The sequence below is a fragment of the Vulpes vulpes genome, chromosome 13 (assembly GCF_048418805.1).
Source record: "Vulpes vulpes isolate BD-2025 chromosome 13, VulVul3, whole genome shotgun sequence".
Lineage (NCBI taxonomy): Eukaryota > Metazoa > Chordata > Mammalia > Carnivora > Canidae > Vulpes > Vulpes vulpes.
In genome coordinates, this window is record NC_132792.1 from 115,387,376 (window position 1) to 115,414,929 (window position 27,554).

The 27,554-nt window shown below is 38.7% G+C and overlaps 1 protein-coding gene across 4 annotated transcripts in view; it reads left to right on the plus strand.

The window, feature by feature from the left end:
• ARK2N (arkadia (RNF111) N-terminal like PKA signaling regulator 2N) overlaps positions 1-24,989 on the plus strand; it is an 80,852-nt gene extending 55,863 nt beyond the window's left edge. For 2 of the 4 annotated variants that reach the window (XM_025997052.2, XM_025997051.2), the window contains exons 3-5: positions 1,425-1,607; positions 12,059-12,185; positions 20,978-24,989. In XM_025997052.2, coding sequence (XP_025852837.2) covers positions 1,425-1,607; positions 12,059-12,185; positions 20,978-21,167 — 500 coding nt within the window. In that variant the 3' untranslated portion in view covers positions 21,168-24,989. The remainder of the gene's footprint in view (positions 1-1,424; positions 1,608-12,058; positions 12,186-20,977) is intronic. The other 2 variants (XM_072732285.1, XM_025997053.2) reach the window with 1 other exon arrangement.
• The last annotated feature ends 2,565 nt before the right edge of the window (positions 24,990-27,554 follow it).

Consider the following 27,554-nt stretch of genomic DNA (forward strand, 5'->3'; position numbering starts at 1 on the left):
ACTATTGAATTTTATGAACTTGATTTGCCCTTTTGGGAGAACTGGAAATTATTTTTAAGTAGTCAACTGAAATTGTCATGATCGTCAGAAATTCATATTGTGACATGTCTGTTCTTTATACTGTGGCTCTTAACAACTCATTTGCTTTTATTTGGTCATTTTTATTTTTAAAATGTTGCTACATAAACCCCTGGTTTGAGAACTTTGCTTTAAGGGATAAATACGCCAAATGTGTTCCATCTTTTGTTCACTGACAATTTACACAATGGATGTTTGTATTAAAACTAATCTTCATTGTGTTCTATTTTAATGATTCATTGGCATATGTATTCATAGTCAAGAGTTTCATAAAATAGGTGTGTTTAATGTTAAACAATCTTGATCATAAATCTTCATGGAAATACATAATTTGCCTGCACTTCATAAATAGCTGTTAGAGAAACTGCATTCCTTTATTTCTGCTTTGTTCTAAAATGGAGATAGTTGTAAGGGATGCTTTTGATAATTGAATGAAAACTGTGTTTTTGCTTTTTGCTGTTGCATTAGAAAGGGTAGCATTAGCATTTTAAAGCATGTATCTGTTCTACAAGCATGAATATTGAGTTATTTTAGCATGAATCACTGCAGTTTAATTACTCTGGAACTCTGCTGCCTTTTTCAGCTAGTTAGGGTGATTTGGAGGTAGAAGGGATCTCTTATTTTCCAGTAAGAACTTTAATATCTTCCTCTAAAATAACCCATAAGGTTGCATATTGTTGCCTTAGAGAGTGAGCTGGTTGTCTTTCTCAGGGAAAATAAAATTTAAATATCCCTAACAAGACATCTAAAGCAAAATCCTGAAGGTGGATTTTGTGAGTATTGTCTTTTTGTAGAATGTTGTAAAATGCATAACATCCCTGATATTTGTAAGGGGCTTTACTGGACATAGTTAAGTAGAGCTCTTAGTGTTAGCCTTATTTCTTTAAAATAGGAAAATATGCATTTTTCTTCTCTGAATCTAGTAGTGACCTTTAAGCATTAGCTACTAAGAAAAAGGACTAACTAGATTGATTCTCTTAAAAACTATAAATTGAGTTTTAATAGTTTGCATCAGTTTTTTTCCTTTAAAAAATCAGTTTTCTCTGTGGAGTCGTCTTTTGCTCTTTAGAAGTATGACAAGAATTCAATGTAACTTTGTTCAGTATAGTCTTGTCTTCTGTTCTTCATTATCTCCTTTTCTCCTTTTCAAATGTGTCCCTCATCTTGATAAGCTTGGGTTTTTTCCACTTTCACATCATGTACAAAATACAGCTGTATAAAGTGTAGCTTTTCTGACCAGATAGAATAATAAGATAAAGGCAACTGGCATTTAGAGGGCTTTTAGTTGCAGAAGTATTTTTCACCCCAGAAGTTAGATACAAGTATACATTTTCTTTCCTCCCTAGATGGACCTCCAGTTGTAGCTCATTATGATATGTCTGACACCAGCTCTGACCCAGAAGTGGTAAATGTGGACAATTTATTGGCGGCTGCAGTAGTTCAAGAGCACAGTAATTCTGTAGGAGGCCAGGACACAGGAGCTACCTGGAGGACCAGCGGGCTTCTAGAGGAGCTGAATGCGGAGGCAGGTTGGTCTCCCTCCCCTCCCCCTTCTCTAATGGTGTACTGTGCATGTGTCCTGGCAGCTGTTTTCCTTGTAGTGAATCCTGCCGATAAAGGCAGGCCAACTAAGAGACATCTGGCATTAGATGATTGTGACTATCCAGGGTGCCATTTATAACTGAAAAGGAGATGGGGGTAGCATGTCATTCATCTTTCCTCATTTGAAGGAAGCAAAAATGAGAAATAATTGTAGGCATAGGTAGATTCCAATAGACCTATTTCTTGGGTTAAAAATGCTTAACATACACTAAAACCCACCCACATGGCCTTAATACCCCACCCCACCCCTCTTCTTCAGATGTTTCCCTCACTTAATCAGTACTGTGACCTTACCTTGCAGTTTGGGGAGGGAGCTGACTAAACCTGTCCCCAGGGACTGTTCCGGTTGGGGGGCGGATGCTTCACTGTTTCTTCTGCTTTTAGGTGTGCCAGGTCCCTGTCAGTTCTTCTAGGGTGGTCCTCACGTTTGTCTTTTCCAATGCTTTCCTTTCAGTTTCTGCTTCTGGTATCTCAGGAAAATCTCTCCCTGTCTTGCATAATTTATCTGGGCTCTGTGATGATTCTGAAGAGTGATATTTATTCACTAAAAGAAACCATTGCATTGCTTTTGAAAGCATTGCCCATTGCCTTCTAGTCTCCTTAATTGTGTTCCTCAGCACTTTTTTCAACATTCTTTCTCACTTAAATCTTTTTCTTAAAGCACTACTACTTAAGTTTGAGAAGAGAGAGAGGGGGTTAAGAGACTGCTTTTAGTGTATATTTTCCTACTTTATTGTTACAGAGGATTATAGTTTCTAGTTAAATTATGCATTGCATTAGCTTCTATGAGCTAATCTTAAAACTTAATCAGTACCTAAAATATTATGTTTATGGCAAATGAGTTTTACAAAAATAATAGTGGGTTTAGAACTTTTTATATTGAAATTGCTGGGAAATAAAAAAGGAGACAGAACTCCATAGATCATTGTCCTTAATTCTTCCTTCCATAATCTTTGGAACAAAATAAAAATCTTTTACTTGTTGAGTTTCTGCTTGATTTATTGTAGCCAATTTTGGAGTACGACCTGAATTAAGTTTTAAATATCTTTTGTCTGCTAACTGCCTTTTTGACCTTGGACAAGGTGTTTCTCCTTTGGATTTCAATATTTATATGTATAAATACTTGCTTTGCCCAACAAGGATCTTTTAAGGATTTACTAATAATAAGTACTTTTAAAAATTAAGCAGTAATATTATATATGAAAAGAGAGTAGTTTGACCACATTTTGTGCAATATGTATTTCTAAGTTATATGAATTTTGTTCTGTACACTGGATAGTTTATCTTTTTTTTTCATTTGTTGACCAGTGATCCATTCTACTTCACTCTTATTTCCCTGTATCTTAGTCTTGCCGTTAAATGTAGATCGCTGTATAGTAAAGTCTTGGGGAAAATATGAATGATTATTGTTTTGTCTTTCATGTAGAGAGAATTTTAATACTAGTTTGAGCCATGTGGAATTACTAATATTTGACTTTTTGACCAGCAAACCTAGCAGATTAAGACAATTCAACCTGATAGTGCAAAGGTGTGTCTAAAAGTCACCAGTGTGGGGCTGGCGTCACATTTTAAGATTCAAGTAATTGTTAGCTTGATTGTTTAAAACATCGCTAGCCTTTGTGTACTTAACATCTGATTTTGATTTTCTTTTAATTCAGTCATACAAAGTTTTAAAGATGTATCAGGTACCTAGCACCATTATTAAAAAATGAAGCATTACAAAAATATGTGAGGGAAACATCCATGGCTTCAACTCTGTTCCCTTTCCTTTTCCCTCTCCATTCCAAAGCTGTCCTGAATTTGGTATTTGGTATTTGCCTGTGTGTTGTTTCTTTATATTGTTACTGCATTTGTTATGGATCTATAAACAAACGTGTATGGTATTACATTGAAGGTAATAATTTGTAACTTGCTGTTTTCAACATTTGTTTTATTGTTGATAAGCATTTTTCACTGCTATTTAGTATTCACCGTATGAACATATCACAGTTAACTTACCCATTCTTTTTACATTTAGGGTGCTATTCCAAATGATCCTACCATTAATATTTCTTATAACATGTCTCTTGGTACATGTATGTGATTAATTTCTCTAGGATATAATATGTAGAGAACATATTGTGTATTGGGCCGTGTATTGTGTGTAGATTTTTGTATATCATCACTGTTCAACAGATCCTCATCACATTTTCTTATGAAGCCATATATTGACTCAGTCTTTTTGTTCTAAATCTGACAGTGCAGGTCCGTGAGTAGTAAAACTTAATAATTAATACACTGTACTCTTGATATAATTGTCATAGTGGAAATCCATCTTGCAGATTTTGAGTATACTTAGAGTGCCACAACAAAATGTTAACAGAATTTATGCTTACTTACCAGTTTATAGTTTTGAGATTTGAACTATTAGTATCAATGAAATGGTTGTTCTTGTGGTTTAAGATAAGTGTTCTAATGGTTAAATGATCCTACTTTCCCTCCCAACAAACTAAAAAACCTCAGTCACCGTGAACAAACTTCAGGGGTTAACCAGATGTGCAGCCCCACTCCATTTAGGATGCTAAAAGTAATCATTGGAAATAGAGTAGCTTGCCTCTTTTTTCCAAGCAATTAGATGATGTTCCTGTATGGAAAAAAGTTTTTACTCTTCAGTTTTAGTTTAAACCAAGGAAAACAGTTAAAATTGGAAAACCACTGATCAACAGGAGACCTAAGCTTTCCATTTCCGCTCTTGCCCTATGTTTACTTTCTTTTTCTCTGTCTCTCTTTCTTTGTTTGTTAAAGATTTTATTTGACAGATAGAACAAGTAGGCAGAGTGGTGGGAGAGCGAGAGGGAGAAGCAGGCTCTGAGCAGAGAGCCTGATGCAGCGCTCGATTCCAGGACACTTAGGATCATGACCTGAGCAGAAGGCAGATGCTTAACTGACTGAGCCACCCAGGTGCTCCTACTTCATCTTTCTTGATGCTGGAATTAAATGGGGGTAGTAGGTGGCAGCCATCCTAGTTTGAACGAGTAGCCACTTACATACTGTGTGAAATCAAGATAAATTACATAAAGCCTCAGTTTTTCCTATCCACAAACTAGAATGAAACTAGTATCCATCCAGAAAGGTTATGGTTCCATTAGGTAAAATAATGTCTATAATGTACTTAGTACAAAATACAGCACACAGTAGGCCCTCAGGAATGCTGGCTGGCATTATGTTAATATATTTATGCTAAAGTAAGCTAAGTAAGGAAGTGATTAATGGACCTAATCAGTGAATTTCTAATTTATTGTTCTGCCCTGGAATGAGTTGCTCTGGCCACAGGAATTTCCTGTGCTTGGCCTGAGCATAAAAATTACCCAGGTGCTTATGAAAATTAAGAATCCTGAATTTCTTCTTGAAGATTCGGTAAATCTGGTATGGGGTCTGGAAAATCCGATTTTAGTAATCACCCCCAGGTAACTCTTGTGTTGGACATGTTGAAGAAACTGTGCCTAGTTAGGAAACTAGTTAGGAAAATGGCTTAATTTTTACAATCAGACCAGAATGGCCATGTTTCTGTTCTTAGCACTTTGAAGTCAATGGTATCAGTCTTGTGAAGGAGATCAAATTTGATCAAGTTTCGCTTGTTTTTACTTGGTTCTTATGAACTATAAGATTTTAGATTTCTGACTTATTCTTCCTCTATTTTTTTATTTTATTTATTTTTAAGATTTTTATTTATTTGTGATAGACATGGAAAGAGAGAGAGAGAGAGAGGGCAGAGACACAGGTGGAAGGAGAAGCAGGCTCCATGCCGGGAGCCTGATGCAGGACTCGATCCCCGGGCTCCAGGATCACGCCCTGGGACAAAGGCAGGCGTCAAACCGCTGAGCCACCCAGGGATCCCCATTCTTCCTCTACTTTTTAAAGTTATTTTTTCCTATTCTTACTGGAAAAAAACTAAATACAAGGGTAATAATTGACTTGTTTTCAAGCTAAATGAATAGTGACAAGATATTAACATTTTTTATACCTAATATGCTGCTGTCATCTAATATGTAATAATTTCCTTCAATGTGTTGCAAATTGGCTTTGGACTAGTTCTTGCCCAGTAGATCTATGATTTAAAAAGTAGCTAACTTATTTCTTTTGAAGACAAAAAGTAAATGCTTACCATGATAATTTAGTTACTACTTTTTTATGCTGTTTCTTTCTGACTTGTGTGTTGAAAAGATCTGTAGTGGGAAGACAAACATTTAGGATTTTCTCATGGTGAAAGAAGTTATCTTTCCAAAGAGCTACACAGGCCAAGAACTACACAGAGACAGCCAGCTGTCCCAGTAGTTAAGTCCTCTGATTTGTTTTCAGTTTAATATAAGGTGATTGTGGAATTTACACTTTTTCTACAAGGCTTATTCTTGTCCTAGAACAGGAAGAATTATTGCCACTTGACAGTATTTGAGAACCCCAGAGCATCTTGAGATTCAGTTTTGTGTATGCTTTAGCCATTGCTCTGTCATTGGATTTCTGTAGGTCACCAGTTGGAGGGATGACAGTGGAGGATGGCCCCAAGGCCAGAGAATGTGAAGAAGCTCTGCACAGGAGCTTCCACAGGAATGTTTGACATACTGAAGAGGGACATCGAGAGAAAAGGACTAATTGCTCTGAAATAGAAGAGGGGATATATTCCTGTCTCTTGGAGAAAGCCTTGGCATCTCTTGTAGCGCATGGCATCCCATAAACTTGGTAGATCTATGATTTAAAAAGTAAATCTAGAGTTAACATTCACCAGGAAATGTGTCTTTAGCCCGGATCAGTTAACCCCAGTGTCCCGTGTTTCATTTTATACTGAGAGATGAAAGAATAAAGATAACTGGCCACAAGAGCAGACCCTGATTTTAAGTGATCAGTTTTTGAATGTCACACAAATTCTATAAATAGAGTTTTATGGCCCAAATCACACTGCCAAAATGGTTTGAATTGATGTAATAATGTGAAGGCAATATGTAAATTACTAGTTTCTGGATCCATAGTGGATGAATAAATTTAGAAGAATCTTAAATATTGACGATAGTTGCCTTGTTTTTCTTAAGATACTAAAAATTTTGAGCAAAAAGCATAGTAATTTTTCATTTCTTCCTCTTTTTTTTTTTTCTTCTCCTTTCTTTAAAAAAAGAGAGGCAAAGTGAGGATATTTCCACATTTGAAATGAGGCTAAGTCAGGATGAGGGGCCTCATCAGTGAAGTGAAGAGTGGTTATTCAGAAATACTGATGACTGAGGGTTTGTCTCACTCATCAATAATGTTTCATTAGTTGGAATTATGAATTAGAGCTGTGGGCTACCCCCAAATAAAAAAATAATTTAAAAAATTAGAATTATGGAGATAGAACTTAGCACAGAGTGCTAAGATAATAATTCTATTGTCGTCATCCTCCTCCTCCTCCTCCTTCTCATCATCATTTTATTTATCCATTCATGAGAGACAGAGAGGCAGAGACATAGGCAGACAGAGAAGCAGACTCCCCTTGGGGACCCTGATGCGGGACTCGATCCCAGGACCCTGGGATGAGCTGAAGGCAGATGTTCAACCACTGAGCCATCCAGGTGTCCCTAATTCTGTTGTATTCTCGTCTTGGTTTCTTTAATTACTGTTTAAAAGATTTGAGGGATCCCTGGGTGGTGCAGCGGTTTGGCGCCTGTCTTTGGCCCAGGGCGCGACCCTGGAGACCCGGGATCGAATCCCACGTCGGGCTCCCGGTGCATGGAGCCTGCTTCTCCCTCTGCCTGTGTCTCTGCCTCTCATTCTCTCTCTCTCTCTCTGTGACTATCATAAATAAATAAAAATTAAAAAAAAATAAATAAAAGATTTGAGTAATCAAGGGGGAATAGTTTAGTTATAGCAACCATGATCCCTAAAATCTGCCTTTTTAGTTTGGTTTAATTCAGTTATCTTGTTTATTTTTAGAATGGTAAGGGCTGAGCCTCTTGTTATGAATCTACCACAGGGAGTTTTAAGTGCCTCTTGAGGCTCAGCTCCTTAGAGAGTAGGCATGGAGAATTTGGGGGTGGTTGTCCACATAAATAATGAATACTCATATAGTAATAAGTGAGCATTGTAGCAGGACTTAAAGTGGAGAGAGAGAGAAACAGCCAGGTGCCAGTAATGTTTTATGGAGGGGTGAAACTATCCCGTAGTTAGTATTTGGCAGCGAAAGGGAAGTGCCCTGGAAGGTTTTGGTACGTGAGGATGGAAGGCAATATTTATAAGTGATTCTAGTCCCCAAACTGAGGTGTAGGAGCAGCTTCCAAGGACTACAGGGTCGTTGGCATTTTCAGAAGAGTCAGGTTTACACAGGGAAGTGAAAAGTTCATGCAGTCTTCCATGGATCTGACCTTCCAGAGGGCAATGGAAAAGTTGTAGGAAGGTAAATAGTGGGTGGCTGGAGCAAAGGAGAATAACAGTGGAGTGGAGGATGATACAGAAGAGCAATGGATGGGTCCCAGAGGCTTGTGCTTGTGGATGGCCAACAGGATGGAATTACAGTGGTTTACTTCATATAATCACTGGTTTTCCTCCTACCTCTCCCTCTTGCTTTCTCCTTTTCCACGGGGGCTCCTGTATACTCTGATGCTGTTACTTCCCGTATACTGTTCTCCGCCTCACTGACTCATCAGCCAGTCCTTTGCCAGCCGACTGCTAGCTTCACTTCTTCCCAGCCCCAGCATGTTTAGGCCCAGCTCTCTTGACCCATATCCCCAACTCAGGGAAAGTCTGTACCCAGCTGGCAAAGTCTGATCCCTGGATGCACACTTGCAGTCTGTATCATGCTGTTTAGCATAGCTGGAGAAAATCACATAGTGGCAGAATCAAGGGTTGAGTTAGCTTTCTAATCTTGAGCCTCACAGGGCTGCCCAGCAGATCCTGTCTTTCCTTAGGCAGTGTTCTGTCTTCATAGTGGCGACTTCACTTTTCTGAATCCCTACCCACACCTGTGTTCTGCATGTGGGCTTGCCGCAATCTTCACAGATGAACATTGCCTCAGCCTTCTGCCGTCACACCTGTTTGTTCTCTGCCTTTTTTCCAAATATGGCTGGGTTTCTCCCATCTTTTAAAATTCCTCATGTACACACACATCCCTCTCCCTCAAATCCATTTTTCTTTCTCAGTACTATCCTGTTGCATTTTTCTTCATAGCCCCAAACTATTTAAAATGTGTCTGTTCTTCATTCCTTTCCATTATTCTTCAGTTTGCTTTGCTACATTGGCTTTAGCCTATCACTCCTCTGAGGCTCTTCTAGACACGGTGTATGTATGGTCATCTTATTGCTGATTCTAGTGGACCCTACCTAGTCCTTTTTCTCATTGGACCTCTCTGTAGGGCATTGGTAAGCACTTCTTCCTATAAATGCTCATTCCATGATGTCCTGGCTTCATATTTGAAGGTTTTCTTCCTACCTCTCACTTTAACTTGGTGAGCTCCCCTTCACTTGCCCATCCTTAATTATTGGTGTTCATCATGGTTCTGTTTTAGGCTTTCTTCACTCCTCTGGATGCCCTTTACCAATTTCCACCTATTACTGGAGGACTCTTTCCTCTCTAGACCTTTGACCTGAGCTTTAGAACAGTACCTCCAGCTGTCTGTTGGACATCTTAGAGGCACATCCTCGTCATGTCCTAAGCAGCCACTGTCAGCTGTTCATTGGTGCACTGAAGGGCACTGTAATTCTAACCAGTTACCTAAAGCAGAAACCTAGCCATCATTTTTTTTACTAAGTATGTTTGTTGATTTGCCTAATTCCCAGCATTACTAACCCTCTGTGTATTCAGGCACACAGAATATCCCCTCATTTTGTTTCTTTCCTAGTTTAGACTTAGTCATTTCTCACCCAGCAAACTATAAGTCTGATTTTCTTACCTCTCATATTCCCTGCCCTGATATTAGTTCCATTTTTACACTCCAAAAGGAAATTTAAAAAAATGGAAAACCAGATCATGTCACTGCTTAAATTCTTCAGTGGTTTCCTACTTCTCAAGGTCAAGTTCAGACTTCTTACCATGATCTGAGCTCTGCTGACTTTACCAGCCTCCCATTACTTGTAATGGAGTAATTTCCCATTACTTGTTTTTACTACATTACCCCACATTCCACTGAACTTTTATACCTTAAAGAGCAACAAGAGTTCCTTCTTGCTGCTTTTCCTCACCTGTGCCTACTCTTCCCTAAGAGCTCAGTGTCTTTGATTATTCCTAAGTCTGGGAAATTTCCCTTTTCTATACCTTTAAATGCACTCCTTACCTTCCTAACTGAGCATTTTTTCATGCCATAGTATAATACTGCTTTTTATAATCCTTGAGTATATTATGAGCTCCTTGAGGGTAGACTCTCTTTACCTCCTGTCTTTGTCCTCTGTACCATTCCTAGCACCTGGTGCACAGCCTCTCATAAACAAGTATTTATTGTAGGAACAAGTAGATGAGGTAGATTGTTACAGTTGCACAAAGCAGCTGCTCAGAAGATTGAATATGGACAAGTTGAAGGTTTGAAAAAAGAGACTATCCATTTGTATTCCTAGCAGTGTGGTAGGAACAGTGTGTTTGATAAGTTGTAACTTCAACATTGAACTAGAAATTGGACAAAAGCAAGGTATCAGGGTCAGAGCAAGAATCTTAGTTTACCAAATCAAGATTTACCATACTCCATATAAGCAACCACTCCAGATTTAACAAAACTGAGTTTTGTCTGATGAATGCTGCCTTTCATATGCTTGTAGGATTCAAAGTTATTTACCCACTGCCAATATTTAGAATCCTATTTCTGGTATTCTTTAATACAGAAAGTTAACAAGCCCTTGCAGACTGTAATGTAATCTCAATCACTAATTGTATCTGGAAGCCATTTGAAGCTTTGTGGTCTTCTGTTTTCTCATATGCATCATAGTCAACTTAAGAAAAAAGTAATAATAATAAAGAATTGAAAAAAAAAAAAGACCCACAGTTGTATTCAAGTTTGATAGCTTTTGACCAGCTTTCATCCAGCACCAAAATATTTTTATAGAGCCATATGTGACACTTGCTGTGTTATGCATACACTTCCCCAAGTTTCTACATAGACTGTAGTCACTGTCTTTGGACGTCATAGCATTTTGCTTATTTAAAGTTTTTCCCTTAGGCTATGTTCTCAGAGATGGAACTACAGGAGCAGAGAGTGTAAAAATTAGAAGGCTTTTGCTTTGGGACTGTCTGTAACTTTCCAAGTATGCTAAAAGTTCACAGCAATATAAAAGTACAAGGTTTCTCAGTGACCTTGAAGCATTGGAATAACTAATGTGAAGAGGTAGGGGTGGGGAAGTTGTGTGTCTAAAATCTTACTGATACTGGTTTAATTTATATGAGGTATCACCAATAATTTTTTTTTAAATAGGGAGACATGATATTTTATCAGATGACGATATATTTAAATAAAATACCCTTTAAAGAGTAATTGAAAATTTGTACTTGTTGCAACTTGATTTCATAACTCCTAGATATTCTAAATTTCATAAATGGCAGAACATTTAAGGACTGGGTACATAAGTTGAATTATTTTAACTTTTGTTAGAATTGTTTATATTGCTATATGTACTTTGATGCTATGATCTCAGCCTTTATTGAGAGAGAATTCTGTGAAGCTCATGTTTTCAGTGAGTTGGAGAATGTGTTTTATTGCACCGTGTTATGGATGCTTCATGAAGCCCCTTGTGAAAAAGTTCTTACATGCCCCACTACCACAAATTGTTGTGCTTTTCCAGAGCATTTGGTTTCTTTCTAATAAGTGTCAGCAGTATACAGATTATGTTTTATTTGATCTGCCACTAGCCTTTTAGGTGTGGTTTTGGGTCAGATTTTGTCAACTCTGCATTCCTTTTGAGAAAGACTGTAAAAATTGTTTAAACTTTAAAGAAAATTGTTAAATCCTTCATAAAGCATTCCAGTATAAATGTGATATTAAAGAGTATTTCTGTTATTTATTCCATACTACCTTTAAACTTTTCTGGTTTAGAATTTTGTTCTATTAAAATTTACTGGTAAGCAGTAGATAGATAACACCATTGCCCTCTAGGTGGTGACAAACCTGTTCTACAGGTCATTTAAAAGCAGACAGGAGTTGAATGCAGAAAGCATTGTGGAATAAAATATAATAGAATATTATCACAGTTTCTATATACCTATTTACCAAGTATTCAAAAAATATTTTTTTCTTCCTAAGGAACAGAGAACGAGACTTGATAGTTTCGCTTTGGTGAGCTCTTGTACAGCAATTCTGTTACTGTGATTAAGCCTTGATGGGAAATCTCTTAATGAGTTGTTGGTGCTGCTTGTGAAAAGTTCAAACTGTAGAGCTTATTCTTCCTCCCTTCTCTCTCAGGTCATTTGGATCCAGGATTCCTAGCAAGTGACAAGACATCGACTGGCAATGCGCCTCTCAATGAAGAAATTAATATTGCCTCTTCAGATAGTGAAGTGGAGATTGTGGGAGTTCAGGAACATGCAAGGTAGGATATTGAGCATTCTGATATTTTAAATGTGAACTTGATTTTAACTAGAATCCAAGTGAGGAGAAAATGGTAGTCCTCATGGCATGGCTGGCATGAATGGTGGGAGCTCTCAGCTTCCTTGGACTTAAAAATGCTTTTTGAATTAGACATGATACAAGCTTCAGAATGTGTTGCATATCATCTCATATCAAAGAACACCTCAACCATACATGTATATGAAGTAGAACTGATGTTTTCCTCTTTATTTTTTAGCGAATGTCGCGATAGCTTGACAGATTTTTCTCTCATGGCATAAGTATCACCCTACTTTTCCCCCTGTCATTTATAATTTCTTGCCTTTCACTTTATCTGGAAATATATTGGGAGCAAATAATTGGGAAATATGCATCTGACATCATACTTCTATTACTTGTTTCCTAAAGTACCTCTCTTTGTCATTCATTAAAACTTGTAAGTTACTTTGGTCTGTTCCTAACAGTAGATTTCTAGTAATGTTCATGTGACTCAGGCAGTCCTGTTTTTAGGACAAAAAAACCCAAGACATCAAATTTGTGTAGTATTATGAAATAAGTTTTGAAATTTGTCATTCTTTAAGATTAGGAGTGAGTGAATTGTAGCCTAGAGACCAAATCTGCCTGTTTTTATATGGACCTTGAGCTAAGACTGGTTTACATTTTTTATTTTTTTAAGATTTATTTATTTGAGAGGAGGGAGCACATGAGAGAGAGAGCATGAGCAGGGGAGAGGGGCAGAGAGGGAGAAGTAGGCTCCCCAGTGAGCAGGCTGCTGACATGGGCCTCAGTCCCAGAACCCTGGGATCATGACCTAAGCCAAAGGTAGACACTTAACCGACTGAACCACCCAGGTGCCCCTAGTTTACATTTTCAGATGATTAAGGAGGGGATCAAAAGAACAAGAATGTTTTGTGAGGTAAGAAAATTATATGAGACTCAAATAAAATACATTTATCCACAAACAAAATTTTATTGGAATGGAGCTGTGCTTGTTCATTTACATATTGTCTATGGCTGTTGTACTCCAGTGACAGTGTTGGAAAGTTTCAGCATATGCCTTAGAGCCCTCAAAGCCTAAGATATTTACCATCTACACCTTTGTAGAAAAAAAGTCTACTGATTCTTGCTTTAAGATGTTCCTAAGAATTAGTTCTAGCCTTCTCAGGGGTATTCCTGAGGAACATTTAACATACACACACACATAGAGAACAAAAATTTAGACTTTGGAAAATCTGTATTCTGCATAACAACTTTTCTTCAATGCTCTAAGAGTTGAGTTGCGATTTCCTGATTTCCACAGGTAGGTGAATGACACAGTACCCTCATTACCTGGCTCTTAGATTTGATTTTATTATTTGGATAGAAAGGTAATAAAGCATTCACCAGCATTTCTTCTGTTGTATATATAAAAGACAAATTTAGTGGAGAATGTGGGCAAAATACACATGTGTGTAAATTGAGACTGCTTATGTCTTAATGAGAACTGATCCTACTTTCTGAGACATTTTTCAGGTCATACCTGTTGGGACTTGAAGGATGTAGAGTTAAGTCATTGTTTAACATGTCTTCTCCCCAAAAGCGGCCAGTTCCCAGATGTTATCAGACCTAAACACTTCCTCTTCTGTCCATGTTTATGCCATAAGTATGTCTGTGTGGCTGCTTCCTTTTCTCATTCCTGTTGCTAATGGTTATTTTCGCTATTCTGGTGGGAAAGAATTTTCATTCTTCAGTCTTCCTTTAATTTCTTCTTTGTTATTTGTATCTGCTTAATCAAGAACTTTTTCTCTTCTCTTTTTTTCATCTGTTCCCTGCATGCTAACTTATCCTTTTTTCATCTGTTCCCTGCATGCTAACTTATCCCTCAGATGAGAAAATAGAGCTGCTGATTTTTTCCTTTACTTTATCCTGTGTTTGCCATTATTTATTTCACCACTGTTTCTTACAATATAGAAGACATGAGTATCCTTTTAATCCTTACTGCAAACCTTACCTTGTCTATTACCCGATTGACATAGGCAAATTATCTTCAGTTGTGCCAGAAGCACATTATCCCTTCACCAACTTCCTCTTGAGTTACATTTCATATTAAAACTCACTGTCACTAACGTATTCCTACTGAAGTAGCAAGAGTAGGCAGTAACCTGTGTTGCTTACCTGATCTCTTTGTCTCTGAGACCTATTACTTGGTCCAGTTCTCTGTTAACTTCTATTGGATTGTCCTTCTTTACTGTTCACTTGTGCCTAGAAATGTTACAGTGATCCACCTTTTGTCTCGGTGTCTTTGTTAAACCTTTCTTCCATTATAAACTCTTTAGCTTTTATTAAAAAAAAAAAAAAAGACTCTTCAGCTTCTTTTTTCTACCAGTATTTTGGTATCTGGAGTGAAAATTACCATTATATTTCTGTTAAAACCTGGAAATTTAAATTCTAAGTTCCTAACCACCCTCAACACACATGAACACACACACAATCTCTAGTACACCCATGTCCATACTTTAGGTCTTTTATCCAGATCGGCATTTTACTCTATAGACCTATTTGTTCCACTCTTGAACTAAGTCAAGTGACTGGCTACATTTTAAATAACATACTGTAATGTTATCTTCAAGGACTTTTTCCTTACAGGCTCTGAATCATCAGGATGTGTTTTATTCTGATCCTTTGGTTTGAATCCTGTGGAAATACAATCTTAGAGGTGATAAATTTATTATGGAATCTCATTGGTAGTTAATACTGCCTATGATAGAACGTAGAGTTGACAAGTTTTGTTGGAGTATTTTGAATTGACTCTTTGTCATTCTGAGGGGATCTTTTATTTTGGTCTTTGGGTCTAGGACTGAAGAGTCTCATTGGCTCTTCTGTGTCTTTCTGAACATTTTTTCGGTACTTTCTTTAGAGGAAGCCTGATAATCTTTCAAACATTTGAGATTAAAAAGCTGAGAAGCAGGTTGGGGGAGAAGCTTTCTTGTTGCTTCGGAGTTACTGCTTTGGCTGCCTGTATCTCATCTGGAATTTATTTCTTTTACAGGTCTAGGGTTGCAGTTATGAAGTATTGATGGGCTTCTGGCAGGGTTATCGCTTGGAAAAAGGTTTTAGGTTTTGATCCACATCTTTTTGTTCTAATTTGATTTGCATGCATAGATGTTTTGTTTGGATTTAGTTGTCCTGTTCTTATTTTTTTCTTTTGATATTCTACCTCGCTGCGGGCTTTCTCAGGGTTTTTAAAAACTCAGACTTGGTTCTTGAGTTCTCTGTGGGATTGTGGTTGCTCTGACTTGCATTGCGGTGCCATTTTTCCATATTGAAAGCATTTTGTTTCACATTGACTCAGTAATTTTAGTTATTATGTCTTTTTTTTTTTAACAGTTTTCTCTTTTCTTGCACGTTAATATCTTTCCCTGCTCTTTTAATTTAGATTTTGTTATGTTCCTTTAGTTTCTGTTTCTTCTAGTCATAGACTGTAAAGCATGCCTTCCGAACTAAAGGTTTGAGTGCATCTTTTATGACCACCTTGTATTGCTGTGATTAACTCCTGACGTTACCTAAATGTTGTCATTTCTAGATGTTAATTTTTGAACAGTCCATTTTCACAAGATGTTCTTTGCCAATAAAATAGACTTTTCCAGCACCTCTAGTTCCTCTGTGTCCATTTAATTTTGCCAGAAGTTTTAATTTATGGCCCTCTGCCAATATTTTTCTTTGTCCTTGGTCCTTTTTCCTTTTCTTCTACCATCCTCATTGGTAATTTCCCTAGGAAGATGAATGTATATAGCACAGATTTTTCCGTTACGGAACTTTTGCAATGGTTTCTTTGGTACCTGTCTTGAAGCTTTTGGAAATAATCAGATCCTTTCCTCATTTCACTGAATCTTTGGTCCTGTGGTTGTTTGTCTTAATGTTGGTTCATCCCATAACAGAAGAATTAATGCTAGAAGCCTTTTCCATTTAAGACTGATGGCCTCCTAGAACCAGTTGCAAACATTAACCCTAAAAAAGCAAGGGAGGCACATAAGCATTTCCCAGAAACTAAAGATTCATTTCATCTTCAGTTAGGAAAAATAAGTAGGGATGTTATCTAAGAGGTCATGTTCAGGCCCCGTAAATGAGAGCAAAAACGATTAATGTTTAATGTTGTTTTCTTAGGATAGTAAGCTAACTGTGTCAAAAGCTGACCCATTAGAGCCTGCCTTCTTTCTCTGTTTTTTCTTTTCCACTGTGAAATCCCTCCTTTTTTGGTTTCCATGTATGAAGAGCAGGAAATTATTCTATCAAAACTTACTGTTTATAAAGTAGGTTTCTTTGGGGGTGGGGTGGGGAGTGAGTCCTAAGTGTTTTCTTGGATATAGGACTCAAAATATGACTCTAGGGATCCCTGGGTGGCGCAGCGGTTTGGCGCCTGCCTTTGGCCCAGGGCGCGATCCTGGGGACCCGGGATCGAGTCCCACATCGGGCTCCTGGTGCATGGAGCCTGCTTTTCCCTCTGCCTGTGTCTCTGCCTCTCTCTCTCTCTCTGTGACTATCATAAATAAATAAAGATTTAAAAAATGTTTAGGAATTTAAAAAAAAAAAAAAACAAAAACAAAATATGACTCTAGGTTGTATCTTATGCCTGTTGCCCGTTATATGCAGATTAAATGCTTTGTGAAAACACAGCCTGTATCTGTATTAGATTTGGATTGGATCAATTAAAAAACAGCTGAGTGTGATGTTCCCACGCCAGGTCTTTCATCATATAGAAAAAAGGGTTTGTGATAATCCATGGAACTGTGTTTTGTGTTTGTAGCCTTACCAAAATTTTGAGTCTCTCACATCCTTCTTTATAGGGCATCTCTGTAGGGCTGGTAACAATTGTTCTGGTCCCTTTTCCTCCTAAAAAATTTTCCCTCTCTATATGGTATAAGTTGATCTGTAATGTATACCATCTTATAAAATAGATGGAATGTTTCTCCGACACTCGTTTGTTTACCAGCTTGAGTCGTTTTGCCCTGTACTTTAAAAGGAAATGTGGTAAAAGCCTGGCCTCATTCATCTCTTAGCTACCATTTTACTCAAGATGGTTGAAGTCATTAAATCACAAAAAAAGTTTTGAATGTTTTATTGGCTTATAACACACACAGAAAAGTTGTAAGTGTATACTTTAGTTTTTGCAAACTGCATTGTCAGTAACTAGTGCTCCAGTCAAGAAACAGAAGTCCCTCCTGTACCATCTTCCGTTCACAACCTTCCTGCCATTGGGCCTCCTGTGACTACTATCTTGACTTGTAAAGGAGAGTTTTGCCTGTATTATTCAAAATCTTAAAGTCAATGCTAACCTTAGAAGTCATCTTAGAATACTCTTTAACATTCCTGACAGATAACCCAAGCACTTGCTTGAATGTTTAAAAGGCAGTTTATTCCATTTGGTAGTAGCTATAATTGTTGTGTAATAACGATCATCTCCTTCCCTCCATAAAGTGATTTGTGGTTGTTAGTTTGCTCTTGAGATCTCTATACAAGGTAGAGTATGCTACCACGTTCTTCATGGCGATTCTCCCTTCTTTGGGAATTGGCCTTACAGTTGCAGTTAATTAGGAGCCAAGAAAACTTTTGGCTAAAGATGGAATCATCACATGATCCGGAGAATCTTAAAATTTCAAAATGAGAGAAGGAGACTGAGTCAAATGAATGAAGCCTAGTTGCTTCATCATCCTTAGGTGCTCAAGTATCTTTCCAACAAATTCTCTTTTTTTGCTTAATGTAGTCCAAATTGGTTTCCAGTAACTGGAATCATTTGTAGCAGAACTATAGGAGTGATCTAATTCAGATAGTTGAAGAAGTGCCTCATCTCCTTATTCTCCTCTCTGTGTCCACCATTCCTCAGTGGTAAATAGTGTCTCTACGCCTCTCGCTCTCCTACTCTGAGTATATTCTAGAGTCTGCTTTGCTATTTATTGAATGATTCCCAGGGGCTAGGCAGTGCTCTTTACAATCAGACATAGTATAGTAGTACTTGGGGTGCAGTCTGAGGAAGGCATAGTTACCTAGTGGAAGATAAACTCCCTGGTGAAGACTTCTGTTTGGGTCCTGTGCTTAACTTGCTTAAGCCCCTGGGCAATTGTCTTTTGGCCTTAGTTTTCTCTTCTGTAAAATGATCAGATTGGATCAAATCCATTTTATTTTTATTTTTTAAGGATTTATTTATTTTAGAGCATACTCAAGAGAGCGAGAGTGAGCATGGGGCAGGGAGGGGCAGAGGGAGAGAGAGACTCTCAAGCCAACTCCATGCTGAGTGAGGAGTCTGACACTGGGCTCTGTCTCACAACCGTGAGATCACAACCTGAGCCAAAACAAGAGTCAGATGCTTAACTGACTGACCCACCTAGGCACCCCTGGACCAGATCCTTTTTAAAGCCATTCCCTTGTATAATTACTTTAGGGAGCAGTGGAGAGTAACAGTTGGGACTAAATACCTATTTTATTTCGGAGGTATTTCTAGGAATTATGCCAAAGATTACATCGACTCTCTGTAGCCATTCATTCTCTGAATTCTAAGTTTCTAGCCACGTTTAATTAGTACTTGTACAGATGAGCCTTTTGAATTGTTGAAGAACTTTATATTTTTAAATTGTTAATCTGGGCCTATTTTTGCACTCTGCTTTGCACTCCCTGTGTTTTGCCTTACCTAATTTAATACACACAGTTGTAAAACGAAAACCCTATGTTGTGAAAAGCAGTGGACTTGAGATCAGACCTGACTTGAAGCTCCTTGGCCCAACTCTTTCAAGCAGTGTGACCCTGGGCAAATCATGTAACCACTTTTTATTTTTTATTTTTAAAAATTTTATTCATTCATGAGAGACACACACTGAGAGAGAGGCAGAGACACAGGCAGAGGGAGAAGCAGGCTCCATGCAGGGAGCCCGATGCGGGACTGGATCCTGGGACTCCAGGACCACACCCTGGGGTCAAGGCAGGTGCTAAACCTCTGAGCCACCCAGGGATCCCCTGTAACCACTTTAATCCTCAATTTTCCTTTCATTTGGGTATGGATAGTAATTTCCAGTCTACTTCCTAGGTCTGTTGGGATTGTCAAACGAGGTGAGACTGCTTAAGAAATTCAGTATTCTATTGCTGTCAGTTATCAAAACCATTTCTATAAATGTTGAATGGACTCCTTTGGCTGATAATCGTCTGTGATAACAAGATCACTTCATCTGAGTATACTTCATCTGGGTTGGACAGATCTGGATTAGCCTTTGGACTTTGTGTCTTATATTTTAGGGTTTTTCATTAGCTAATCTTTGAAAACGTAGTACCCTCTGGGTTAATAGCTACTTAGCCCATTCTGAAGAGATGATGGGCTTCTGGTATGGTAACAAATCTATGTTCTGGTCCTGGGGGATCTGTTTTTTGGCACCTCTCTTGGTGGTATCGGAGTGATTTTCAGGCTACCTTTGTAGGAGCAAGGCCTCTTTGCAGGATCTTAAAGGTGTTTCAGTAGTTTTTCAACTAAATCTTGTCTGTTGCATTACCCTAATGTTCTTTTGAATCTTGTAGGGCAGGTAGCAGTGGATCATATCAAAGCTAGAATTCTCAAGTGATCCAGCATCACTCATTGTACACAGATTGTTAGAACAGCTGCTCAGGATCCACTGTAGTAGTTTATGTGACTAGAATCCTGTCAGCTGCCATTTCTCAAATATATTACATAGGATCTGGTCAACACTTTAGATGTGAGGACAAAAGTAGCAATGAAAGGGATACCTGGGTGGCTCAGTGGTTAAGTAAGAGTCTGCCTTTGGCTCAGGGCAAAGGGCGTGATGGCGTGATCCCGGGGTCCTGGGATTGAGTTGCCCACATCAGGCTCCCTGCATGGAGCCTGCTTCTCCCTCTGCCTATGTCTTTGCCTCTCTCCCTGTGTCTCTTATGAATAAATAAATAAAATCTTAAAAAAAAAATAGCAATGAAAGCTTGGGCAGCCTGCTGTCTTCTCCAGATCCAGAGTTACTCAGTGATTAATCCTGGAGGCTCACTTACAGTTCTATCATTTGATTGGAACATAGAATTCATTATGTCAGTGTTTAAAAAATGGTTTTCTTCCAGTGAACTCCTGGTGAGATTTATCAGATCTCACAGGGTAGTTCTGTCCTTCTGATAAAACACTTTAGAGAACCTTACTGAGCACTTTTAGCCTTGTTACTTTTCCCTGAACTAAAAGCAGTTCAGGTGAATGAGCCAGGTGTTCTGTTGTGACCTTCAGGATAAGGGAAATTGATCCTTTATGCATGACCTAGTACTTACAGACTTCTAGAAATCCAATCTGTAAAGGAGTATTACTATCTTTGAATGTAGTATTTCCAGTATGGCATAGAACTTATTTGGGAGAACGGTTTGTAACTGTATTTCTTACTGTTTCATTTCGTTAGACTAAGATTATTTAGGTATCTTAATTTTGCTCTGAATTTATGTTGTGCCCTGTCCTGAAGACCCCAGAGATGTAAGTGTGTTAAGTGAAACATTGTATTATCTGTCCATTTCAGTAACAGATCTAGACATAACTCAGGAGTTTCTCACTGAGGCAAGATTATTGTCCATTTATAGGCTAAACTGAGAGAGGCTGGAACGGAGACAAATGGCAGAAAAAGAGAAGGATATTGGTTGTGAGTTTCATGAACTCACAAAGTAGGCTTATATTTGTGAAAGTATTGATCAGTGCTACCGAAACCATACTGCCTTCTATTTTTCCTTTGATGAGATTGACCATGCTTATGCGTTTGCTCTTCATCTCAATTGCAGGTGTGTTCATCCTCGGGGAGGTGTGATTCAGAGTGTTTCTTCATGGAAGCATGGCTCAGGCACGCAGTATGTCAGCACCCGGCAAACACAGTCATGGACTGCCGTGACTCCCCAGCAGACTTGGGCTTCACCTGCGGAAGTTGTTGATCTTACCTTGGATGAGGATAGTAGACGTAAATACCTACTGTAATACAATGTCACTGTGTTTCCTCTGCACTGTTCCCTCCCACTTCCTCCTCCTCTTTGTGACATGGAAGTTCATTGTCATAGCTTCAGCCTCAGAAGCTGTTTGTGGCATTTGTATAATCGAAACTCATGGAAAATTGCCCCCCCCTTTCTTTTTTTTTTTTTTTTAATTAAAAGAAGTCACTTAGGAAAATAACTTAGCACAGAGAAAAGAATTTCTTCTTTCCCTCAGTAGGAATATGAGAATGATGAATTTATTAGACAACTTCATTTTACTTGGTGACTTTCAATCTTAGGAAATTCTGCCTTCCTTTTAGAATAATATTTTAATTACCAGGTGAAATGGATTTCAGTTTTGGAATCTTGTATTTATTTTTCTGTGTAATAAAATTAATATCTAGACTTGACCACTGTCAGCCCACCCATTGGCACTCCTACCTTAGGGCATTTGCACACATTTAGTTAGGTCCTTATTGGCACCTAGTAGGGCATGTGCATTTGAAAACTTGTCCTTAAAAATAGAAGACAGAAGTATTACTTTTCTTCTAGCTTAAGTCTTCTGCCTTCTTTCCTGACTTTGCTCCTGGCTGACTTCCCACAACACAAATAATTGATATGGCCCTTTGTGTTTATAAATACTGCTAAGGTGACTTAGTTGGTTTCCTTTTTGCAATAATTCATAACTCTTTGGAAAATGTCTGCTTTGGGGGCAGAGGCATTTCGAATAGATACCCACCATGAGGATTTTTGGGTATGTGAGGAAAGTATTGGGAGGGCAGTGGGAAAATCTCTCTCCCTCAACTTTTTCCCCCTGGTTTGTTCAAATAACAGGAGAACACAGAAACCTGTTGCTTAGGTAGAATATGAAAAGTTGTGTTCACCTCTAAGACTGTGGGCACTTAGAAGTCTGAGAAGACAGTGCCTTCTTTCATAGCTGGTCTCTCCATAAAGGATGTACAACAACTGTTTAACACTTATGCTGAAATAGACCTGATGCTGTATTTGAGTATTTTTCTCCTCTACCATCTAAAAGTGGAAAAGTCAAATGCACTATAAGAAACCAGATGCAAAGCACATAAATGACACTGTAGGTTTTACAGTCTCTAAATAAGCAAAGAGTAGTAGGAGCTTCAGGGAATTCAGGAAATGCCAGTGTTGGAGTTTTGTGGCATTAGTTACTACCTTTTTTCCTATAACATGTTGTAGTTACTAGTGAATTCTTTTACAAGCAATACCTAGTTAGAACACTATGTACTGTGCACAGGGAGGAGTGAAGTACTATTGGCTTAGAAGACCTCATCTTTTGTTTTTCCATGGTTCTTGTTTGCTTTTTTTTGTTTCCATATCTGCTGTGACATTGCTGTAGCCCTTTGCTTCCCTACCCAAATGCCTTGGTGGCTTTTCCTTATCATCAGAGCATGAGAACTACCATTTTCAGTTGTCATTCAGTGGACACACATATACCAAGTGCCTCTTCTGCTATGGCACTGTGCAAGGTAGGTGCAGCAGGGCCACCAAGGCAAATGGGACACCCCTGCGTGCGCATGCATCAGAGTCTGCCTGGCTCCACCTGCCTGGCCTTCTCTTCTGTTGTGTTTTTTTTTGTATAGACTCATTTAGTCCTTTATGCTTTTTCCTGCTGCTTTAGTTCTTCCATATACCTCTTCCATGGGAGTGGATGTAAGCATGTGTTCTTTGATCTTCTCTGTAGCATCTCATTTGATCTGGCCTCTGTTCTTCATCAACTTTTTATTTTCCCGTCAATCTCCTTCTAGTAGATCAGGCTTTTAAAAGATCATGAACCTCCAGTTTTAGCACCTCATATCGGATCTCTTACGTGGCCACAATTATAGACAAAAACCAAAGATCCAGAGGCCAGAGCGAAATAGGACCTTCTGCAGATTCACTACTGGTGTATCCTTGGACCTTCATATTTTACTTTGGGATTAATTTATTGAATTTTACTGTTACATGTTGTTTTTGACTTGAATTAAAATGCTAGACAAAGCAGAAATGTACAATTTCTGGTCTGTGTTTTCCAGGAAAATCATTGGGAAAAGAATAGAGTGGATTATATAACTTGAAGTTTTTGCAGCTTATTTTTTCCCCAGCATCAGGGCAGAGCCCCATTTTAAAGAATGTTTTTGCATTACCCATTCTTATGTTAATAGTGTGCTTTGTCCAATTCCACACAGCAGGTGATTTCCCGTGACACACTTTCTTTAGCCCCTCTAATAGTCCTCCTCTAAAGATAATTCTTCCGGTGTGCTTTGTGCACCTTGGATTGAGAGCAGAGAGCAGAGTCATAACCGAGCTCTTCTGTGGCCTTTTGCTTTTACACCAGGTTGCACTTTCCCTGCACCTGCCCCTGTTTCAGCATCCTGACTACCTGACTTGATGCACCAGAACAGGGATTTAGAAGTTAATATGCAAAAGCGGGAGAGGACGGGATGGTAGAGACCATCAGCTCTTTTCCCCTACAGGGTTGGGATTTTTTCCACCTACTAACTATAGAGGGACTCTGTTTCAACTCTTCTTTCATCGCCAGACCCAAGAAGAGTGGGGGTGTGGTTTCTGGCAAGGTTATCTTACTATAAAATTCTGTGGGAAACGACTCCTGTGACATTTGAAATTTCTTTTAAAGGGATTGTTGTTAACCAAAGTGTTGCATTTGGTAGCATAAATACTTCTTTATGCTTCAAAGAACATTGTTCAAAGTAATAGCCCTGCTAATGTGGTGCACTTGGGTCACAGATTGGATTCTGGCACTAATTCACTTAAGTCTCTCCCTCCCCTCCAGTTTGAAACCATAGAGCAGTAACTAGCTATCGCGTCATCGTGGCTGCCGTAGAACATATACATGCTGCTCACCAGTAGCTGTCTTTTCATTCTGATGGAAGGGGCCAGACTGAATGGACTCCAGTATTTGTTACAATTGAGCATCGCATAAACTCTGCTTTTATTATTATTAATTGTGAATAGCAACCGTCTGATTTGCTGTTAGCGAGTTGTTCACTGTTACTTTTAGCAGATTAGCACCATAGGTAACTTAAAAATGAATTTGTTGCCTGCTTTTTATACTGTGTCACAAGGTTTTTGAAAGAGCTGGGGACACAATTTTGTCTTTTAGTTTAAACTTTTTTTTTTAAATGCAAGGAGCCCCTAATCTCTGTTTTCCAGTATGTGTATGATGTGACTTCCATGTATATATAAAGATGATTGCGCCCTAACCAAACTTCCTCAGATTGTGCACTGTTTGTTTAAAATAATCACGTATTTTAGTCCAATGCTGTTGTATTTTTCATTTTATTTAAAACACTACATACTTCTTATTCTTTTAACAAATTTTAAAGGGTAGTGATCTTAAAAGAAAAATCACTGGATAACTAGGAAATATTTTTGTTGTTGTTTTGTTTTGTTTTTTAAAGAGCACAAGGTCATATGAAGCCTTTTGCTCCTCTTACCATGAAAATGAAATGTTAGCCATTGTATGGCTAGGAACCAATGCACTTGGTGGTTAACAGATCTGCTGTTGCTGGAGTGTGAGCGTGGACTTGATGCAGTGACGACAAATCATTGCTTAGAATTAATGTTTTAAAATGTGCAACTCTAGTTTTTAAAACAAAATTTGGTTCTTCTTTTACATTCATTATTTAGTTTTTGTTTCCATTTAGTATTTAATGGTCTTTGGAGAAAAAAATAATAAAACAGAGTGTTATATATATATTTTTTGGTGCAAGATAAGATTTTCTGTTTTTTGAAATAAGTCTGTAGCATAAAGGTTAAACTATTTTAAGACAAAATAAAATAGAGTGTATTTAAACAATGATAATTTCTGAGGATTTTTTTCTATCTGCTTCAGTTAATTAGATGGTGCCTGGAGCAGCTCCTAAGTTAGCTTTTGGATGTGAAAGTGGATTGTATTTTGTTAACAGATCTTGGTGTGCCGACTTTTTCCAAGCAGTAGCTGTATCCTACTCCTAAGATGTGCATGTGGCCATTGGTGGTTAAATCTAGATAGAAGTAGCTTTGCACTGGTTTTCCTGTGGTCCCCCGCCTCCCTTTCCAGCTAAGACCAGTGAGATTTCCAAGAGAGCAGAAAGCTTCCTACCACTGGGCACCTCTGCTTCTGGGAAGAAAGCTCAGCGGATAGTTATTCCCAGAGACCAACGCCCGACTGCATACACTTTGCTTCTGGTTGAATATCAGATTCAATGTAGGGTGTTTCAAAAACAGCTTAAAGAACTTTTCTTTTAATTTGGTTCTGTTTTCAGGTTTTTAAAATTTGATTATAAAACTGATAGGAACTACCACATTAGCATCTCCCGACTGTTATAACTTATCTTCACGTAAGAGGGGATGAGGAACTGGGCAGAACAAGGCCTCTGTGTACTGAAATACCCCTCCTGGGTCTCTTCATGTTCCTCAAGAATTCTTAGTTCTACTTGCACTGGGACGGGGTCTGTTAACAATGAGGAAACACACTGGGTTATTTCAGCTTTTTGGAAAGGTTCTATTGTACCACCTTGTTTCTGAGCCTAGACATATTAGCACCTTTGAGAAACTCTTCTTGGACTCCAGAAGAAAACTGCTTACCTAGGGCCTTGCTTTGAATCCCTTTCGCCCTCGGATGCTGCTTTTGTAGAATGAGTAAGTAAAATAATTTATGACAAGTTCTTAATTTCTTTCTACCTCTTCCTTCTACTCTTGGCTGGCTTGTGGCCTCACTTTGCTTTATTGATGTGTTTTTCACAGTAGGTGACAGCTATTTATAACTTTACTCCTGGGGAAAATTATAGATAAACCTTGACCAAATATATAAATGCCTCTTTGGCTCCAATTTTGGAGCTGAAGTAAAGTGAATTTCCTCTACTTATGGTGGTTTTAACTCTATTACTGATCCAGGAAGGAGTGATCTTCCTAGGTCATCGGTAAATACAGTTTTCTTTACTTCCTTGACTTTGTGTTTGAGAGCCCCGAGTCCCAGAATCTGAGAAATTCTGGGGTACCGTGGAGCTTTGGCCAGGGGAATCAGCTTGGAGCAGAAGAAAGCAGTAGAAAATACTGGAGGGAGCAGTGAGCTCAGACAAAGATGCACGTGATGATCGCACGCCTCATGGAGATGCAGAAAGAGCCCGTGCTTATTCCAGAGGTGGTGGCACTACTCAGTCAGGCTGCCACTGTGCAGTGTAGATGGGGTGGCTTTTGGCAGGGATTCCTTTTGTGTGATGAAGATTCATAGTTTCCTTGTTTCAGCCTTGCCCTGAGATCCCATTTGGTGGGGTGGGTGAGTGAAGGGTCAGAATGCCTGCTGGCAGCGAAGTCAAACCTCAGAAGGGAGGTGTGGCAGCAGCTGCCTGTGTGATCTCAGAGATACTGGCCTGCTGGTCGGGAATACCCCTTGCTGGTAAATTATATCAATCTTGCTTCTTACTCTTCGGTGAAAGAAGCTATACGATACCAGCTTTTTTCCATCGTGCTTTTGATAATTGACACCTGAGAGGAGTCATTTCTGTTTTCTCTCCGTGATGAGTCCATCCTAAGAGTGGGAAGGTGAAGTATTGTTGAGCCCTTACACCTGTGATGGAGTCTGAAGCAAGCAAGTCTGACGTTAGAATGGATATTGGGGTCTAGAGCACCAGGGGGCATTAGACAGAGGGTGTGGTGGCTAGCAAATAAAAAAGCTGAGCCAGATACTAGGAGACCCCAGAAAGGCCAGCTGACCACCTAAAGAAGTTAATTTCTATACTTGTAAAATGAAGAATTTCTTACATCTCTTTTCCAAGACCTAAAGGTAGAACCGTGTGCTGTTTTAGGGGATGATTTGTTGTTCTGCAAAGCGTTCGGGATTTTCAGGCAAGAATTCAGGAGAGCAGCTCACTCCAGGAAGCTGTTCAAAGGACTTAAAGGTCTGTCCTCTCACTGAGGTTTTTGGAAGGCACTGGATGACTAACACTCACAAAACCTTGACTTCCAACAGTCTCTTTATTTTCAGAGTTTTAAATGAATGTTTATTTCAAAATTTCCACATGGGAGTAAGAAGTGGTACAGATTGTTATCCTGATTTTGCAGATTGGAAGATTGAGAACAGAAGAATAACAACTTCTCCAGATTTGCATGGCTAGACTTTACAAGAACAGATTTTTTTTCTGTGGTCCAAATTAGGCCTTTTTAGCTTTAAGAAAAACAAAACCTCTTTTCTCCACCTGGTTTTCCTTCATTCTTTTTGCTGCTGATTCTACTTTGCTCTGTCCTAGGAAGAATTGGAAGTCTTCCTGAGAAGGTAATGTATGATTGAGTCCCTTTTCTCTTAGGTAAGTGGTCAAAGATTTAAACATTAGAACCACACACTTGAGTATGCGTCCCAGCTCAGGCTCTGGAATGGCCATGG